This window comes from Phallusia mammillata, chromosome 1, assembly GCF_965637545.1.
Source record: "Phallusia mammillata chromosome 1, kaPhaMamm4.hap1.1, whole genome shotgun sequence".
NCBI classification, from domain to species: Eukaryota; Metazoa; Chordata; class Ascidiacea; order Phlebobranchia; family Ascidiidae; genus Phallusia; species Phallusia mammillata.
The window spans coordinates 9,612,421-9,629,817 of record NC_137252.1 but is presented as its reverse complement, the minus strand read 5'-3'; the positions used below and the strand labels follow the sequence as shown (position 1 = coordinate 9,629,817).

General features: G+C 39.3%; 3 protein-coding genes and 1 pseudogene across 4 annotated transcripts; 1 reads left to right on the top strand and 3 right to left on the bottom strand.

Annotated features, from left to right (window-relative positions):
- Window positions 1–1,732: 1,732 nt before the first annotated feature.
- On the top strand, window positions 1,733–8,218 carry LOC145229660 (uncharacterized). Its single transcript, XM_080094998.1, has 8 exons — window positions 1,733–1,826; window positions 2,035–2,187; window positions 2,880–3,002; window positions 3,857–4,048; window positions 5,604–5,726; window positions 6,206–6,397; window positions 6,738–6,881; window positions 7,040–8,218. The coding sequence occupies exons 1-8, from the start codon at window positions 1,775–1,777 to the stop codon at window positions 7,147–7,149; spliced, it is 1,089 nt and encodes a 362-aa protein (XP_079951124.1). The 5' UTR covers window positions 1,733–1,774; the 3' UTR covers window positions 7,150–8,218.
- Window positions 8,219–8,783: 565 nt separating this feature from the next.
- Window positions 8,784–9,545, bottom strand: LOC145209493 (G-protein coupled receptor GRL101-like). Its single transcript, XM_080079784.1, has one exon. The coding sequence runs from the start codon at window positions 9,537–9,539 to the stop codon at window positions 8,811–8,813; it is 729 nt and encodes a 242-aa protein (XP_079935910.1). The 5' UTR covers window positions 9,540–9,545; the 3' UTR covers window positions 8,784–8,810.
- Window positions 9,546–9,560: 15 nt separating this feature from the next.
- LOC145227615 (uncharacterized) lies at window positions 9,561–14,148 on the bottom strand (annotated as a pseudogene). The gene is made up of 6 exons (XR_013859942.1): window positions 13,989–14,148; window positions 13,748–13,879; window positions 11,955–13,242; window positions 11,785–11,887; window positions 10,772–10,970; window positions 9,561–10,264 (listed from the first exon to the last, which is right to left on the bottom strand). The product of XR_013859942.1 is annotated as an uncharacterized LOC145227615 (transcript).
- A 1,336-nt stretch (window positions 14,149–15,484) lies between these two features.
- On the bottom strand, window positions 15,485–16,786 carry LOC145227533 (uncharacterized protein F54H12.2-like). Its single transcript, XM_080092415.1, has one exon. It carries the CDS (start codon window positions 16,784–16,786, stop codon window positions 15,485–15,487), a length of 1,302 nt encoding a protein of 433 aa, XP_079948541.1.
- Between the last annotated feature and the right edge of the window lie 611 nt (window positions 16,787–17,397).

The following is a 17,397-nucleotide window of genomic DNA, read 5'->3' as shown; positions in this document are numbered from 1 at the left end:
GCACAGACGGCATGATGTTGCTTACAAGGATGACATGTCTTCTTTGAAATTGAACTTGTTGACTTATTTCAAGACTGTATTCAAGAAATATGCTTTATTATTTTTACTGAAAATGCTGTTGTATGAATGTTTCTGCCACTTTGGACTTTTTCCATTTTCAGTGTCGTTTTGGCTGGACGCAGCGATAAGTTCATAATTTCTGTAACTTTCTTGATATTAATGTGTTTGCCCGTTTTCCCAAAAGAACAATTTACTTAAACCCTCGTTTTTTTTACTGTTTCAAGGTCGACCATTGTAATTCTGGAATTCTTTTCATGGAAGATACATGTACCGATTTTGCAATTTGTTACACGTTCCTATGTTGTGACTAAAATTATTTGATTCACAGTAGTATTTAGTTTTCTGGTAAATGTAGGCAATATGTAATGTACAACAGTGTTGGTTCTCTGTTAAAGCGAACAGAAAAGTGTCACAATCATCTTGTAATATAGAAAACAACAAAATGGCCGATAACCTGACACAAAGAAACATGTGACTCGTACACCAACATTGTCATGACATTAATCTAAAATAAATGCACACAATCAAATTACGTACCAACTTGTTAGAAGTACAGATTAAAACTACAGGATTTTTTAACCTGTACTTTAAAATCAACTTTAGTATTCATGTTTTTATAGCTGCACATAATACACTGTAATGTTAGAACATACATATTTCTAAACTAAATTAGTTCAATCACAAACTGCGACTACTAAAATGGCTGCTCACAGGCACAGCACAGAAAGAAAGTGTAAAACGTGGTCCGCACAACATTGCACTACTATATCAGACGCATTGTTACGTTTAAGATTTCTCCACCAATCATAGCAGGCGCTTTGTTACGTCACAGTAAGTAATGGCAAATCACTATAGCCTAAACCAGAAACAGGAAAAGAAAGCAAACGCAAGCAACGTCTCGTTGTAACAATAAATGAATGCAAAAACGCTTTCTTTGTCTTTTACTATTATATGCAGTTCATAGTTATATGACCGATTAAAACTAAATCAGAATGTGTTGTTTGTTATTAAACTGAGATTAATTGGTCCGTCGTTAGAGTGCGTGTTTGAACAAGATAAGCAAAAGTACAAGGACGATAAATTGGTTGAAATCTCGCTCCGTTACCTGTGTTGCAATCGTCTAAAACAGACAAAATTCAAAGTAAAACAGTTGTATGTTTACCTTTGTAATTTTTAATTTTTTATCCTTTACGATTCATCGCAATTTTGTGTTTTTAATCCGTCGAAGTTGGCTGCAGTTGGAAGTTTTAGAACTTCAGTTTCATTGATTTGAAATAAAGTTTTCCCGCTTTAATTCGCTCTCCAGGCTCCAATTTGTTCTCCCGGTTCCACCAACACCAGGTTACAGCAATCTCATAAACCCGACACAAAAACGAAAAAAATGTCAAATCACCTTTTTCGACCCGATTATCGAAAAAAAAAACTTTCCATTTTTCGATTTTGAGAAGTCAAAAAATTGAAGAAAATTCCGGTTTTGGGTGACTTTTCGCCGGAATATTCCAGTTACAAACTAGTTTTAGTCGGTTTTTGCCTCCTGTCAAACCTCCAATTCGATTGAAACAGGAATCGAAAATACAACCTCTGAAGTGTTTGCTTTATAAATCCAATTTACGTCCACTTAGCGCGTGGCCGTGAGCAAATACTTAAGGTATTTAACAGGTACGACGTACTGCTCACGTTTAGTTCTGACTGCTGGTATTAGCTACTTACATGCATGATGAGATTTTGCAGTGTACTTGTAATTGTTATTGTAAGTGTTTCAAAAGGTGAGACGTTTGCCTCGTGTGATTTTATGTTATTTGCAAGCAACAATTGATGTAGTGTAAATCTTCATTGAGGAAATTGCATTTTGAGTCTGCTTTTAATGTTTAAAGGAGGGTAATAATCTTGAAGTATTTTGTATGATTGTAGTTATTTGTCACTATACAAATCGCAATAGTATCGGTTCAAATTCAAAGAAATTGTTTATTTCAGGATTCGGCCTTGACTGCTACAATTGTACATACCGGGATGTTCCTGGAATCGGTGCCAGAAAGGATTGTTACGGCCCAAACGTGGCACAGGCTCGTAGTGTAACCTGTCCATCGCCTAATGATACATGTGTTACTCTGGTCTTTGCCGGTACAGGTAAATGACATACTGTACATTGCCTGAAGTTGTTGATTTGCAAAAAAATTAAGATCATTGGCATAAATAAAACAGGAGTTTAACATGTTTTATAGTAAAATAGCTTAATTTTGGCCAAACATGATTCATTTATTATTAAGTTAAACAAAATTGACATTACTTTAAGCAAGTCAAAAACATTGAAAGACATTCCAAAACAGGTCGGGTCGAATTTAAATCAGTGTCCTTTATTTAACAAAAGCGTGCGAAAAGCTGGTCGTAATGTAAGTAATGTCACATCCCCCGACAATAAATTCCCCTTTGCGTACGTCAACGCAGTTTTACGCGAGCTGGATAAACACCATGAGCAAACGTAGCTATTGGAGATATGTCAACACTAAGGTAACCAACAGAAAAACATTGGACTGGACTACAAACTCATAGCTAACTGCACAATTACTCCCGATGTATTTTAATGTAAATATGAGTAGTTGGTGTGTGAAGTCGTTTTGTCACCAGTGCTTTGTCAACAATGACGTCACGTTACCCACAATGCAACAAACTGAAATTGTTTGCCCTCACTTACCCTTTACACCAGTTTTTCTGATACATTTATTGCTTGTGATTTGAACAAAGTTTATGCTTTTATTTAAATATTAAACTTTATTTAACTTTAATATTGTTTGTTTACTTTATTTAACTTTAATATTTAGACTTAAACGGAGAAGATGTTGTTGTAATTGACCGATCATGCGGAAACCTTGAAGCTGGTTGTGTAAATGATACCAACTATGAAGATTTCACAGGTTCAATGTGCAACTACACTTGCTCAACCGGTAAACTGTCAGAAAATATTCATTGAAACTTATATTCATTTACGAAAAATGTGGTAAAGCTGTACATTCCCATTTTTAACTTTTTGTAGACTCGTTTAAAAAACATCTGAATTTATGCATGTGAACATAATAATATGGACCAGGATATAATAAAACATTTGACCAAATATAAGTACAAAATCTTGATTACAGTACAGTTACAAGTATAGAACAAGCAATATTGCCACGGCAAAATTGCCCGAAACGATTTAACAACATCTGTTCGAGTTTATAGGTTTAAATACGGCAATGGGTGCTTTAAGACGTCAGTGATTGTCTAAAGTAGTGTTTCTCAACCTGGGGGTCGCGACCCCCCAAGGGGTCGCCAAGCACTTTTGAGGGGGTCGCGGAGACGCAACCGAACACGGAATTATTTTATCTGTATCAAAAAAACTTTCCCTGTGACTTTTGTTTAGCATGTAGTAACTCACACGACCGTTTGATTTAGAACGGGCGCAACATTATTTGCGATTGTATACTTCTACAATTGCGGGTTTTGGTTTTTCTTAACATAAAAAAAACACGAAATAGTGAAATAGTTATTGAAAAATATGGGTTTTCCGGAATACAGCAAAACGCCGAACTATTGCAGCCACGTTAGATTGCAAATGTGTGATGAACACAATCAACACATGCTGGTAGTTAAACTTCTTGTGTGTGTGCGTGTGTATAGGGGTCGCGTGGTGTTAGAAAATCTCTAAAGGGGGTCGCATAGTAAAAAAGGTTGAGAACCACTGGTCTAAAGAAAAGCCTTATCATCATGCTATATGTGTTAACACAACTATCTCTGCACAAAGTTTCTGTCGATTGTACAGATGACTGCAACACGGGAAACGGGTGGCTTGGCGATAGCGAGGAAAACCTGGAATGCTACAGTTGCACATTCCTAGATGTACCAGGCACTGCAGCACCAATGGATTGCTATGGGCCGAATGTGGCTCAGTCCCACAGTATCACATGTCCATCAAAAGATGATAAATGTGTAACATCCGTGTTTTCGAGTTCAAGTAAGTGTAATGCTTCATTACCTGAACAAGGACTTTTATTCAAGCTTTTTTGATAGTTTCCTGTGTTTGGACATTACAGAACTAACCCAACTACTAAAACAGTGGACCCATCGCCGATGGCTATAAGTCTTGTTACACGTACAAAACTTATTAGATAGTACGTTTGGGCTACTAGCATTGTCAGCAAATGTTAAAACTTTTTTACATGTGCCTTCTCGGTATGGGAAAAAAACACAATAATCTTTGGACAAGAGTATTTCACATAGTATAGTTTTTTGTACATATATATATATGTATCACAAACTAAACGACTTTGATCTAACTTTAAGCAAGTCTGAAACATATAAATGTACCATTTTACAAAAGTGCCGTACCTGAACTTTGAACACCTTGGATAAAAAGTAAAAATCAAATAAATGACCTTTATTTGTGCCAACGATCGCGTGCAAAAACTTCGGCGTGACTGTAGCATTTCGACATTCCCCGATATTAAATTCCCCTTTGCGTACGTCAACGCAGTTTTACGCGAGCTGGTTAAACGCCATGAGCAAACGTAGCTATTGGAGATATGTCAACAGTAAGTAAACCATCAGAAATAATTTGACGGGCATACAAACTCATATAGCTAACTGGAAATTTTTCGCATGTCTACTTAAAGTTTTTAGAATATTATGTTTAGTAGACGTAGGTAACTACTTTTCACGCCGTGCCTTATCCACAAAACCTCAAAATTGTTTTCTATAACCGTTCTTACTTATGTTGCGGTTTGATTTTGCGCAGTTACGTAGCAATGATCATAGTGCGTGGCTCTAAGTCAGTGGTTCTTAACCTGGGGTTCGCGGACCCCCCAAGGGGTCCGTGAGATGGTTTCAGGGGGTCCATGGATGGAAATATGTTAAGTATCATTAACCAACAGAAGAATATTTTTAAGTTTCTTAACAGTGTTTACAATCCTGCATACGGGTGCACGCTGTTTATTACACCTTGATTGAGAACAATTACTTTTTGTGATTGTCTTCCCTATTGTGACATCATAACACACATGGACAATAGACTTTATAGGACAAGTGATTTGTGAAGTTATATTTACCAGAAATATTATCAATTCGATGTGTTGGCCACTACAATACAGAAACATCATTGATTTTAAAGGACTGTGAAGGCGGATTTAAATGCTTTAAACGCATGGTTATAATGCAAGAAACGTGAAACATAAAACGACTTATGGTAAATTGCGTTGGGGGTCCGCAGACTTACAAAATTCATAAAAGGGGTCCATGACTACAAAAAGGTTAAGAACCACTGGTCTAAGTTATAGCGTCCAGTAAAGTAGATTCATCTCATCTCAACACAAAAAACATGGTGTACGTTGTTCACAAAGTCTTTTATTGGTTTGTATTATTTTGCTGTAACATATCTTACGTGTGTTGTGATTTCACACCTTTTCACATTGTTACTTAGCATCCTAGTGCGGGCATTTAAGTTATGTCTTCCAGTAAAGTAGGTTTACCTCATCTCAACACGATTCAGCTTGAATATTGCTTGTTTACTTCAGACACAAACGGGGAAGATGTTATTGTAGTTGACCGATCATGTGGAAACCCTCAAACCGGTTGCGTAAATGAAACCAACTACGAAGATCATGAAGGCTCAACGTGCACCTACACTTGCTCTACAGGTAGAAATTACCGAACATTACATGTATTTATAATATTCTGATATTGACTAAATGGTTCTGAATCAAGACATGACATTACGAAACACTGGACGAGAATGTAAAAAATACTATTTGAATAAAGTCAGTTTATGTATTTTTGTACAATTGTAGATAAACCATGATTTTTCATGCAAAATCTCGATGAACAGTAAACTACTATCATTAGTAAAATTGATACCATAACGATTGTTTGGTCAGACTTTACTATAAACCTCAGGCAGTTTATTTGCGGAAAAAGAAAGTTTTGGGGCTTGCTTAAATAAATGAAAGTGTTTAAAACACCAAACATTTGGTAACTTATATGTTTCCGAAAACTGCACAAACGTATCTCATGCAAAAAACTGGAAAGTATCGCGTGTGATTTAATCATTGTTTGAAACGCCTACAGTAAACGTGTTTTTTTTTAAATGCTACAACACGAGTAAGTTTCCTTTACACAGATGACTGCAATACGGGAAATGGATGGCTTGACGGCAGCGAGGAAAACCTGAAATGCTACAGTTGCACATTTCAAGACCTACCAGGCTCTGCAGCACCAATGGACTGTTATGGACCGAATGTGGCGCAATCCCACAGTATCACATGTCCATCAAACGACGACAAATGCGTAACAACCGTGTTTACAAGTTCAAGTATGTATTTGATGCCCAAAACATGTTGGTACAATGGCCTAATCTATTACTAGAGTCTAGTTGATTAGGCCATTTCCAGTTACCAGAGTACTAGGCATTCAAAAACAAGAAAAACAAAGGATTTGTTGCATGTTATGTTTTAAAAAGTTATGCATATTTTATGCGTGAGATACTCTTTTAAACTTACTTGCGTTTTTAAAGGTCGATCCCAGATAACAAATTTACTCTTAAATTTCCATCATATATTTTACCCTCAAAAGTATTAACATGTCAATGTGTTGTTACCAGACGTTACACGAACTTAAACTGTGTCTTATATAAACAAGTTTCGCAAATTCAGATGACGGTGATATTGGCGATGAAGAAGATGACGGCAACATTGCTGCAATAATTACGAGATGGTGCGGCGACCCACAACCCGGGTGTTCCGACAGAACTGTTCAAGGCTTCACGGGAAGTCTTTGCACCTACACATGTGACACAGGTAAAGCAGAACGCTTATAGGCTTAGGCAGTGGTGATGTAGAACGTAACATACTGGAATAAAATACATATTTAAATGACCTTGTGAGACCATATGCCAACTTTTTCATCAAAACGTTGTTACTAATTTGAAATTAAATTCCAAATCTTGTAATTTTAGACGACTGCAACACAGGCAACGGAGCTCACCCAACGTATTTCAACCAACTCATCATCTTTGCACCTGTGCTTGTCTTGTTGAAACACGCACTCCAACGACAGACAAATTAGTCTCAGTTTAATAATAAACATCACATTCTAATTTAGTTGTATCATGCCACGTAGTAAACCTGTTAGAAATAAAGACTAAAGTTCTTTCATTTTATTATCTTTTGACACCAGTTCTAACGACCATTTAATCGTTAGAATTATGAACTACATAGAATAGTAAAAAAGATACCGATTTTCGCATTCATTTATTGTTACAACAAGAAGTTGCTTGCATGTGCTTTCTTTCCCTGTTTCTAGTTTACGCTAGAGATTTGCCAATACCTACTGTGACGTATTAAAGCGCCTGCCATGATTGGTGGAGAAAACTAAAACGTAACAATGCGTCTGATACCATTGCTAGTGCTATGTTGCGCAGGCCACGTTTTGCAGTTTCTTTCTGTGCTCTGAGCAGCTTTTTTATGAGTCGCAGTTTGTGATTGAACTATTTTAGTTTAGAAATATGTATGTTCTAACATTATACCTTGTATTATGTGCAGCTATAAAAGCATGAATGCCTGTTCATTTTAAAGTGCTAAACATCCGTCAAAGTGTCTGTAGTTTAAACCTGGATTTCTAACAAGTTGGTACGTAATTTGATTGTGTGCGATTATTTTAGATTAATGTCAGGACAATGTTGGTGTATGAGTTAAGATATGTTGACTCTTATAACGTCACATGTTTCTTTGTGTCAGGTTATTGGCCATTTTTTTTGTTACAAGATGATTGTGACGCTTTTCTGTTCGCTTTAACTGAGAACCAATACCGTTGTACATTACATATTGCCTACAGTGACCAGAAAACTGAACACTGCTGTAAATTAGGCAATTTTAGTCACAACACATAAGCGACGTCTAACGAAATTGTAAGTACATACATATTCCAGGAAAAGAACTGCAGTGTTACAATGGTCGGTTTTTTGAAATAAAAAATAGAAAAGAGGGTTTAACTAAATTTTTCTGTTGCGAAAACAACTGAACACTCTAACATCGAGAGAGTTGCGGAAATAATGAACATGTCGCTGCGTCCAGGCAAAACGACAATGTAATTGAAAGAAGTGACAAATGGCAGTAATATTCAAACAACAATTTTTTTCAGTAAAAATATTAAAGCATAATTCTTGAATACGGTATTGGAATAAGTCAACAAGTTCAGTTTCAAACAAGACATGTCATACTTGTAAGCAACATCATGCCGTCTGTACAAAAACACACAACAGCAACAGTTTGTGTCTGCAAATCATGTTTTTAGCACTCTACTCCTTCAAGGACGTGCTTGATTTGAATTTCGTTTGCTCGTAGAACAAATCGTAGCAGCACAGTCGCGCTATAGCATTTACCCAAGCGGATAAAGCTGCGTAACGTTAAACGGCAAGGAGCGCAAACAGCAAAGGGGCGCAAATGGTGAAAAGATGCCGAACACGCTTTAGCTATACCGTTGCACAAGCGTCAAGTGGCGGGGATTCGTATACAGCTTTACTTGGTAAAAGTTTCACTTATCCACATAAACGTAAACATTTTAGGGCATCACTGGCTACTGACAGCGCAAGGGTTTTATTTACAGAAACGTCAGACAAAAGGTAGGCCACGTATATAATTAATAGACAACAATTATCTAAATTTAGGCACAAAGAGTAGCGTGCCTTTCTTGGTGTTATGGCCAATTTACGTTAAAAAATTGGAAGGTTACACTTTAGTGACATTTTTCTTGGGCATTTCAAGCTCGGCTGATGGTCGATGCACGGCGTTGCGCAATGGCGAGAAATTGAAGCAACTTCTGGCTTTGTTGATAAGAAATCGGATTTTGGAATAGACCATCTGTGGAAAGTTGGTGCAAATCATCGGGTTGAGTGAGCTGTTGATGGGCAGGAGAACCACTGCTGAAACTGCATAGGAATCCGGAGGCAGAACAACTCCTGACATACTAAGAAATGTCATGATGCAAATCGGTAACCAGCAGCACATGTCAGTTGCTATGAGCAATGTGATTTTCCGTTGCATGCTCACATTCTGTTTGTTCTTCACCTTGTTGGATTTAGTCACCTCATTGCCACTCGATTTGATGTAAATGGCAACATAAGACGAAGCAATGTAAAGAAGTGCCACAAAGTTGAACGAGATTACAATGGACGACATTGGGTTGACGCCCGATTCGTTTTTGCTGATGCGAAACAGACGCGGAATGCAAACGCTACTGCTGCTGTAGTAACCAAAATAACCGACAGTGGATGGCGCCACGGAGCTTTGTTCCGAGGTTAGATAAGCGTTAAGTTCGTCCCAATTGTATGACTCAATATTTTGCTGAGTTTTGTTGCCTAAAGCAGCGATTCGCAGAGCAAATTGCCTGAAGTCGGTAAGTTTCACTTGATCAGAATAGAAATAAGGACTAGGCGTGATTTGAGCCCTGTTTAACATATTTCCAGACAAGACGGTAGAAAGTGGAAGCAAAGCAAGAAGAAAGGAGACAAACCAGATGATACAGATCCACATTATTGCAATTCTGCCCCTGATACAACGAGACTCGAAAGGTTTACAAATGATGTAGAGACGATATGATGTGATGCAAACCAATGTAAGCACTGATGTTTCACTTGAAATCACTGTCATGGCACCGATTGCGTTGCACAGGTTACTAGATCTCCACAACTTGTCAAAAAGACAGTAACTCCCTGAAAACTCAACCGCTTTGATTCCAACAACCAGGAGAACGATACCCATGAGAAAATCAGCTATTGCTAAGTTGAAAATCAAAGCGTTGTTGATCAAGCCTACTTTGTTTTGTAATTGATCGATCTTGGTTTGTTTAAAGTAAAGCGCAGTGTTTATCATAACTGCGAGGTTGCCAAACAACGCCAATATTGCCATAAACCAGACCAGGATTTCGAGAGCTCGAATTTTGATCATTTGCTCGTTGGAGGCAAGTGCGTCGTTTTTGAAGTAGTTCGGAGGACATTCGTCTGAGGAATCGCTGCAGTCTGAAACGCCGTCGAGAACTTTGGTTATTGGTACATATGGAGGGGACTTGTTGAGGCAGTAGAAGTGTGTGGATTCGGAACAGTTAAGTTCGTCTGTGGAGTTGATGCAATCGGAGACCAGGTCGCATGTTTTCTGGACCGGGATGCTTACACGATCACGAACACCTGAACGAAGTTATCCACTTTAGTATGAAAGATTGGTTTATGTAAATTGTATACTACAGAGTTTTAGGCGGGGCCGGAAGTTCTAGCACAAATCCGGCCAGAACCAAAGCATACAAACCCGGCCCGAACCTAAATCGTTTTTGAGAGGGCTCAAAACTGTTTGACCGGCAAATACATGAAAGCTTACAAAAAGTACGTCTGTACAGAAAATCGTAAAGTTGACATGCACAATGCAAAGTAACAAACATTGGCTTAAACAAGACGTTTTAGGGCTGTTAGGCATTAGTCCATTAAAAGTCTATTTAGCTAGGGGATTTTATTTGTAAAATGTTGCGTACACAGAATGTGAAGTCAGGCCCGATTTGAAAAACCTAGGCCCGAAAAGTCCGACCCGACTTACAACCCTAGTATGCCAGCTTTTGTAGTAATGCAAAAAGTATTAAACACATAACTAAATAATCAACAAACAAATACAGCCTTTTTAGGTCTGAATGACAATCTATTAACCGTAAACTAAAGTTTCGACTTGTCCTGCTGCGCATCGAAAGCGACCGAGGCAAATCGCTTCGTCGTAACCTTCCTGACATTCCTCATATCCGTTGCAAATTGATGAACCTAGAATGGAACTGAAGCCAAAATGTAGTTGACATTTTCGTGCTTGCACTGCCAGTAGATCTCCACCGAGTAAGTGTCCAGAGATAAACATCTAAGAAGAAATTGGTCGCAAGATTTTCGTAACACAGTTGTAGTCAACATATGGTAACACTGTCTTAACTTAGGCACTAAGTGGCAATAGATGATGAATAAGTGTCAAAAGAGAAGTATAAGCACGAACTTTATGCAAATCAAGGCTTCCACATTCAATAGTTTAAACCAGTGGTCTTCAACCTTTTTTAAAGGCGACCCCAATTTAAAAGAAAATTAAATCAGCATTTACATGCGACCCCGTTTTTTCCAATAGGGAGAAAAATGTTTGTAGTAATGTCAAAACTGAAACTATTTTTATGTAAACATGAACGCTCAATTTTCCAGTATACTTTAACTATTAACATTCAGCGTGCGTTATTACGCTTAAATGTTAGAACCCAAACGTTTTATTTACTTTGACCAGTCTAATTCGCGTTAAAGCTCACCAGTTTGCAGAAATCAGTAAAATCATGTATATTTCCCTGTACTCGCTGTATTATTTTGGACACAATATGTCATTAATGAGGCTCTATGGCGTAACAATGGGTTAGATGACTGTGTTTCATGTGGATTACTGCATCACAATGATTAGATTGTGACTGGAGCTACCAAGTTATACTGCAGAACATGAGCAAAGGTTGCGAACTAGAACGAAAACGTATCATTTTTTTAGGTAATAAATTTAAACGCCAATAACTTGAATTTATGGCGACCCCAGAAACAGTTTAGGCGACCCCACTTGGGGTCGCGACCCACAGGTTGAAGACCACTGGTTTAAACTATACATTACAGGAAGTATGAAGGATGGAAATACCCCTCAGTCAAAACATTACCACGTCCATAGGAATTTGGTCGCACAGTGGATGTCTGATGCTACAATTTGCTCTCTCGCTGCACTCGTCTTCGAATCTTGAACACTCCACAACGTTGTTACACCTGCAACAACAGAAACCATAATCATGAAATACGTATACTTCTCTTCTATTGCCAAACAGCCTCGTACTTTGTAGCTTGCGAAGGAGCTAAGGTGTTTATGACATCTTTGGTCAACACTGTTTGAATAACTTTGCTTATTTCTTGTGGAATGGGGTCGCAATGAAAATTTTTTAAGTTAATTACGTTGTCCTGATTGGTTGATCTGCCACAGTGAAGCTCATCAAGCTTTGTGATAGGACAATCCACTTTACCGTCGCACACTTGTGATTTGGAAATACATACGTCTTCCAATCCACATTTTACTTGCCCCATGCTGCACAACGAACAAGCAGGGTTGCCAGAATCACCATAGCACACATTGTCACACAGATATACTGACGAAGCCGAACCCGGAACATTTCGGGCGCAAAGGCATTCGTCTGTTAGGTCAGGACAGTCAAAAATACCGTCACATAACTGTTTGGGTGAAATAATCATGTCCGAATACAAACACCGATGACAGTTGAAAGTTCCGTTGACAAAACACAAATCTGACGAATCTTGGCAAATCGGATATTCATCAGTTAATGTCCATTGGGGCAGAACGCAGTACACAGTACTGTCAATTCCGGCCACAACTTTGTTACACTTGAAGCCAGTGGTATGTTTGACGTATTCGGTATTTTCTGGGCAGTCTGCAAACTCATCGCAGGAATAGGTGGGAAGCACACACGTACCCGGCTCGTTAGGACATCGAAGCATCCTGGGTTCAGTGCAGCTCTCAATCTCGTCGCTACAGTCACCGCAGTGATCCATGCCGTCACACAACAAGTAGATGGAAATGCATCGCTTGCCGTTGTGACAACGAAATTCGCCATCAAAGCACGTTTCGTTTGCGCTCCATGGAATTTCGTCGCTTCCATCGTTACAGTTCACGAAGGTGTTTCCTCGCCACGAGCGCGGAATGCAACGACCGTTGTCGTGGCATCGAAACTCTTTATCTGGAATGCATTTAAGAGCTTACTTTTCATCGGAACCATCAGGACAATCAGGAAAATTATTTATCACTCGATGTCGCTCCAAACAACGTCCGTTTGTGTTACACCGAAACTCTGTGTCATTGTAACAACTTGTCAAGTTCGTAATTTCATCTCTTCCATTTGCACAATCCTTCACACCGTCTCCAACACATGCCCTCGGAATGCACTGTAGTGGTGAGGAAGTGTTGTTGGAACAGGGAAATTCTGAAGCGTCACATGAGGTTACATCGATGGTTTCGTCACTTCCGTCCTTCACTACCATTGTGTCACAATTGCGCTTGCCGTTCTTCACCATCCAACGTGGAATACACAACTTGCTGCGTTTGCACGTGAATTCTATGATACAATAAATGGAACAGTGACTTGTCTACATATAGCGCAGTGGTACCTTACCGGAAATTTTGAAACCTGATGGGAGAAATTGACTTTAACTTGTACACGTTATTTGTAAACAAACACTTTATAGTTCTAGGGACGTAAACAGTGGTGGGATTCAGCCGGTCCGCACCGGTTGTATAGAACCGTCTCACGAAATTTTATGAGATCAGCGAACCGGTTAGCATTACTGGTTACTGTCAATGGACTATTTGTAACAGAACCGGCTGAAAAATAAGACTTTTGTGATAGAACCGCCAGACAAAAAAAATGAAACCCACCACTGGATATAAACCGTAAAGTTAAAAAGCACCTAATTTTAAATGATCTTTGTAAGGTTAAACATTTACTGTGTAGTTTATTAGGGAGGAATGAAAATGTTTTGAATTGTTAAAGGAGGAACTTTCCATAAAAAACTACTAATATAAATGGATTTGAAGTTGCAGTTTAGTAACAACCAACCAACCTGTCTGATTTCTGCATGGAAGAATCAAGCCCTCGTTTAATTTGCAGCTTTCTTTGGTGTTGAGAAGATAACGCGGTACACACTTTTTGAGAGAGCGGCATTTAAATTCATCATCGGTGCAATTCAAGGGTTCTGAAATTTAACTTTTTTAAAGTAAGCAACTGTCCTATGTGTTATCGTTGTTATGATGAATGGATACTTTAAACTGAAAGCATTTGAAAAAATAGTTTCTTGAGCTGACCTCTATCCTCATCGCTCTCGTCTGCCACCGCACCCAGCCAGCAGTCGCTTCCGTAACTTCGAACTTTGTACCGTGGAATGCAAACGCCAGTGTGCAAACAACGGAAGAAGCCATCTTCAGCACGACAGGTTGCTGCTCCAGGAAATGCCCGCACTGCCATGTTTTAAGATATTTTCGGGAAACTTTATTGACTGTATTTTTCTACTTTAAAGTTAACAGTTGCACGAATTTTAGGGCCATAAGTTATGTAACACATCATGGCGTAAAGTGATGCTAATCTTTAACCAAGGAAGCATAATTTGAGTAGTATATATTGTGGCTTTGACCCACCAAGTATGCTCAATTACTTCCGGTCTAACCCTATAGACGGTTAGACGTTAACCCTAAGTTTAGACCCTTAGTTTAGACGCTAACCCTAACTATAACCCTAGTTAAGACCCTAGGTTTAAATGCTAACCCTAGGTTTAGACGGTAATCATTCTAAGTTTAGACTCTGACCCAAAGTTTAGGAGCTAACCCTAACCCTAACCCTAGTTAAGACCCTAGGTTTAAATGCTAACCCTAACCCTAACCCTAGGTTTAGACGGTAATCATTCTAAGTTTAGACTCTGACCCAAAGTTTAGGAGCTTCAATCCTAAGGGTAATAACCCTAAGTTTAGACGTTAATTTGAGATGCTAATAATTCTAACTATAACCCTTTAGAGGGTAATGAATGTAATCCTATGGATGATTTTCCTAACTATTTGGTATGTATTAGGTATAACCCTAGGTAGTTTGTTGCCCAGATTGATATAACCCTAAACGGTAAAAACCGCAAGATAGCATTATCTTTACGTTTGTGGTGAGCTGGCCTCGCTTGCGGAAATTGTTTCCTGAATTGCATTGCTATTGAGGGCAATTGGATGGGAACAATTGTACGCTAGGCAATCGTGTTTACCAGGCCCATCAAAGGGCTTGGCGAAGCCAATTAATTCGCGCCTGCAGACCTGTTTTCTGACGTAATATTGCAAAGACGGTTTTGACGCAGTCAATTGCCAAGCGCTTCGGGGAGAATTTATTCATCGAATAACGTTTGTACAACCAAGTCATTTGCTATATAATTGGACGAAAAAGAGTTTACAAAGTCTTCCATTGAGATGTTTCGTGATACAGCGAATACAAACAGAATTACATAATGTCCACAAACCGAGGATTGAAAGCTTTGGAGTTGGATATTATTGAACGTCCACTGAGTGGCGTTGTCGGACATAAAGTTGTAAAATTCGGGAAAAATCATTAATCCGTAGCTGTCGAAATAGTAACCCTTGCCGCTGTCGTCGAAATAAGCAGCACACCAGTGAGTTCCGGGTTCATCGTGGTCATCGGTATTAAAAACGTACGCGGCCGGTGCATGAACCTCGATGCCGTTTATTTGATCTTTCGGATACACTCCGCGGAAGATGCGTCTGGCTTTTTTATCTTCGTTTAAAATGCGTTTTATGGTGAGAGAATCCATTCAGGCGGAGTAGTCAAACAGCACTGTTCTGTCTTTGTTCAATTCCAAAATATTATCAAACTCTGCATAAACGATGACGTTCACCGTTGCTGTCAGCAGCGATGCGAATTGCAATTGCAAGCGTATGTTCCCCTTCTGCTTTAAACCAAAATGACTTCCTGAATTTAAGTCTGGCGAAAGATTGAAAGAAAAAAGCGCGAAACCGTTTTTGTAATCCTTGCGAGATATGTTGTTGCCGAGATCTTCAAAGAACTTGCCAGTGGCCGTATACATGGAGGTGTAACAACGCATGAACAGATCTTCGTCAAAATTAGGCTTTAGGACTTTCGAAGGAACAGTTTTTGCTCCGATGTGGAGGGCCATGAAATTCACTTTGAAATTTTTAAAATTGAATGGATTTTTGGATCTCGTTCCATTGTAAGCGCTGTTTTCTACGAGTCCAACAACAACCCTTTTAGGAGCCTGTCCCAGAAATAGATTCTGTTGATTTAAATCCATGTTTCCCGCTCCAATGCTTAGAATTTTCACATCAGTTCGTCGTATCGGATACAAGGCGTTGGATTTGAGTAGCGCTTTCGCGTGTGCTATTTGAACGGCAGGGCTGATTTTCACTTTTCGGATGAACAATGACATATTTTCCACGCGAATTTTGTAGTTTGCGTCATCGGCGCACATCAAAGCAAATTCATCCGAATTGCGTAGAAAACGAAATTTCAAACCAACCCCGTTCAAAACATAACGGTCTTGGTTACACAAGTCAAGATGCGGTTTCGCGTAAAGATCTACTGTTTTGCTTTCGGCGATAAAGGCTTTGCGTTTGGCATATCCGCCGTTTGCCCCTGACATAGTATCGAATTTTCCCGCTGTATCTTTGTAATACAAACCGCTTGTTAGGTAAGATTGTTTCGCTGCCGGGCCAAATGACATCAGAGTCTCAATGTACGCCCTATAGCTGTAAGTGTTTGTTGCAGAGGTAACCAATTTATCGTTGACTGATAAATCCACTTGACTAAACAGACTATGCGCAAAATTGTTGACAACCGACACTTCCGCGTCATTCGCCAAAGCAGATCCATCCGCGTTGAGGACTTTGGCGCGGATTTGAAAATGGGTGTGAAACAAGTCTATGTACTCATCGGTTGTAGGTGAAATGTGGAATTCTATCGGAGATGCTTCTCCTATGGTGCTGATGGGTAAGTATTCGCTAAAGTAACCTTCAGTACAAGTTGTATCTGTCGGAGGAATCATAAACAAATCCAACTCGCTTTTAACACATTCTGCTGACTTGGGGTGACAGGTCATTCTCATCCACTAAAAATGTCACGTCCTTTCGTCCGCTTTGCCTTTTTGCGACTGGCTTTGGAAGGCGCGCGTTTACGTTTTTTATTGCGTTGTCTCGGTGGTTTTTGAAGAGCATCGGCCACCAAGCCGAAAACATTTTTTCCGGCTTCTTTACTTCTTTGAATGACTGCTTTTTTCGGATTGACGCCTGAAATTAAATCGCCCGCGAATTCGACACCCGACCTGATCAGCTGTTTTCCAACGGTTTTAGCGCCACTCTTTAACAGAGGCACCACGCTTTTAGCCAAACCCGCAAACAAATTCCCCAAACCGTGCCCGCGTTGATAGGAAGCTCCGTGAAACACGGGGTGGCCGTTACCCGCCTGATTCAAATAGTAGGTTTGATAAGGACAAGCTGTTGCACAAACACCGTTCATGATTTTATTGCACGCAAAGTCAAGTTCGCCACAACGCTCCCACTTTCAAATGGCACTGGTTTTCCGGTTGAGTCTCGGATATCAATTGTAATAGAATCAAATACCTTTCTTTGTACCCTGAGAAATCGAAGTTTAGCGTATTGGCGATGAATTATTTTTGTAAAGTGCACCGAATCACTTCCGACGATGGCCAAT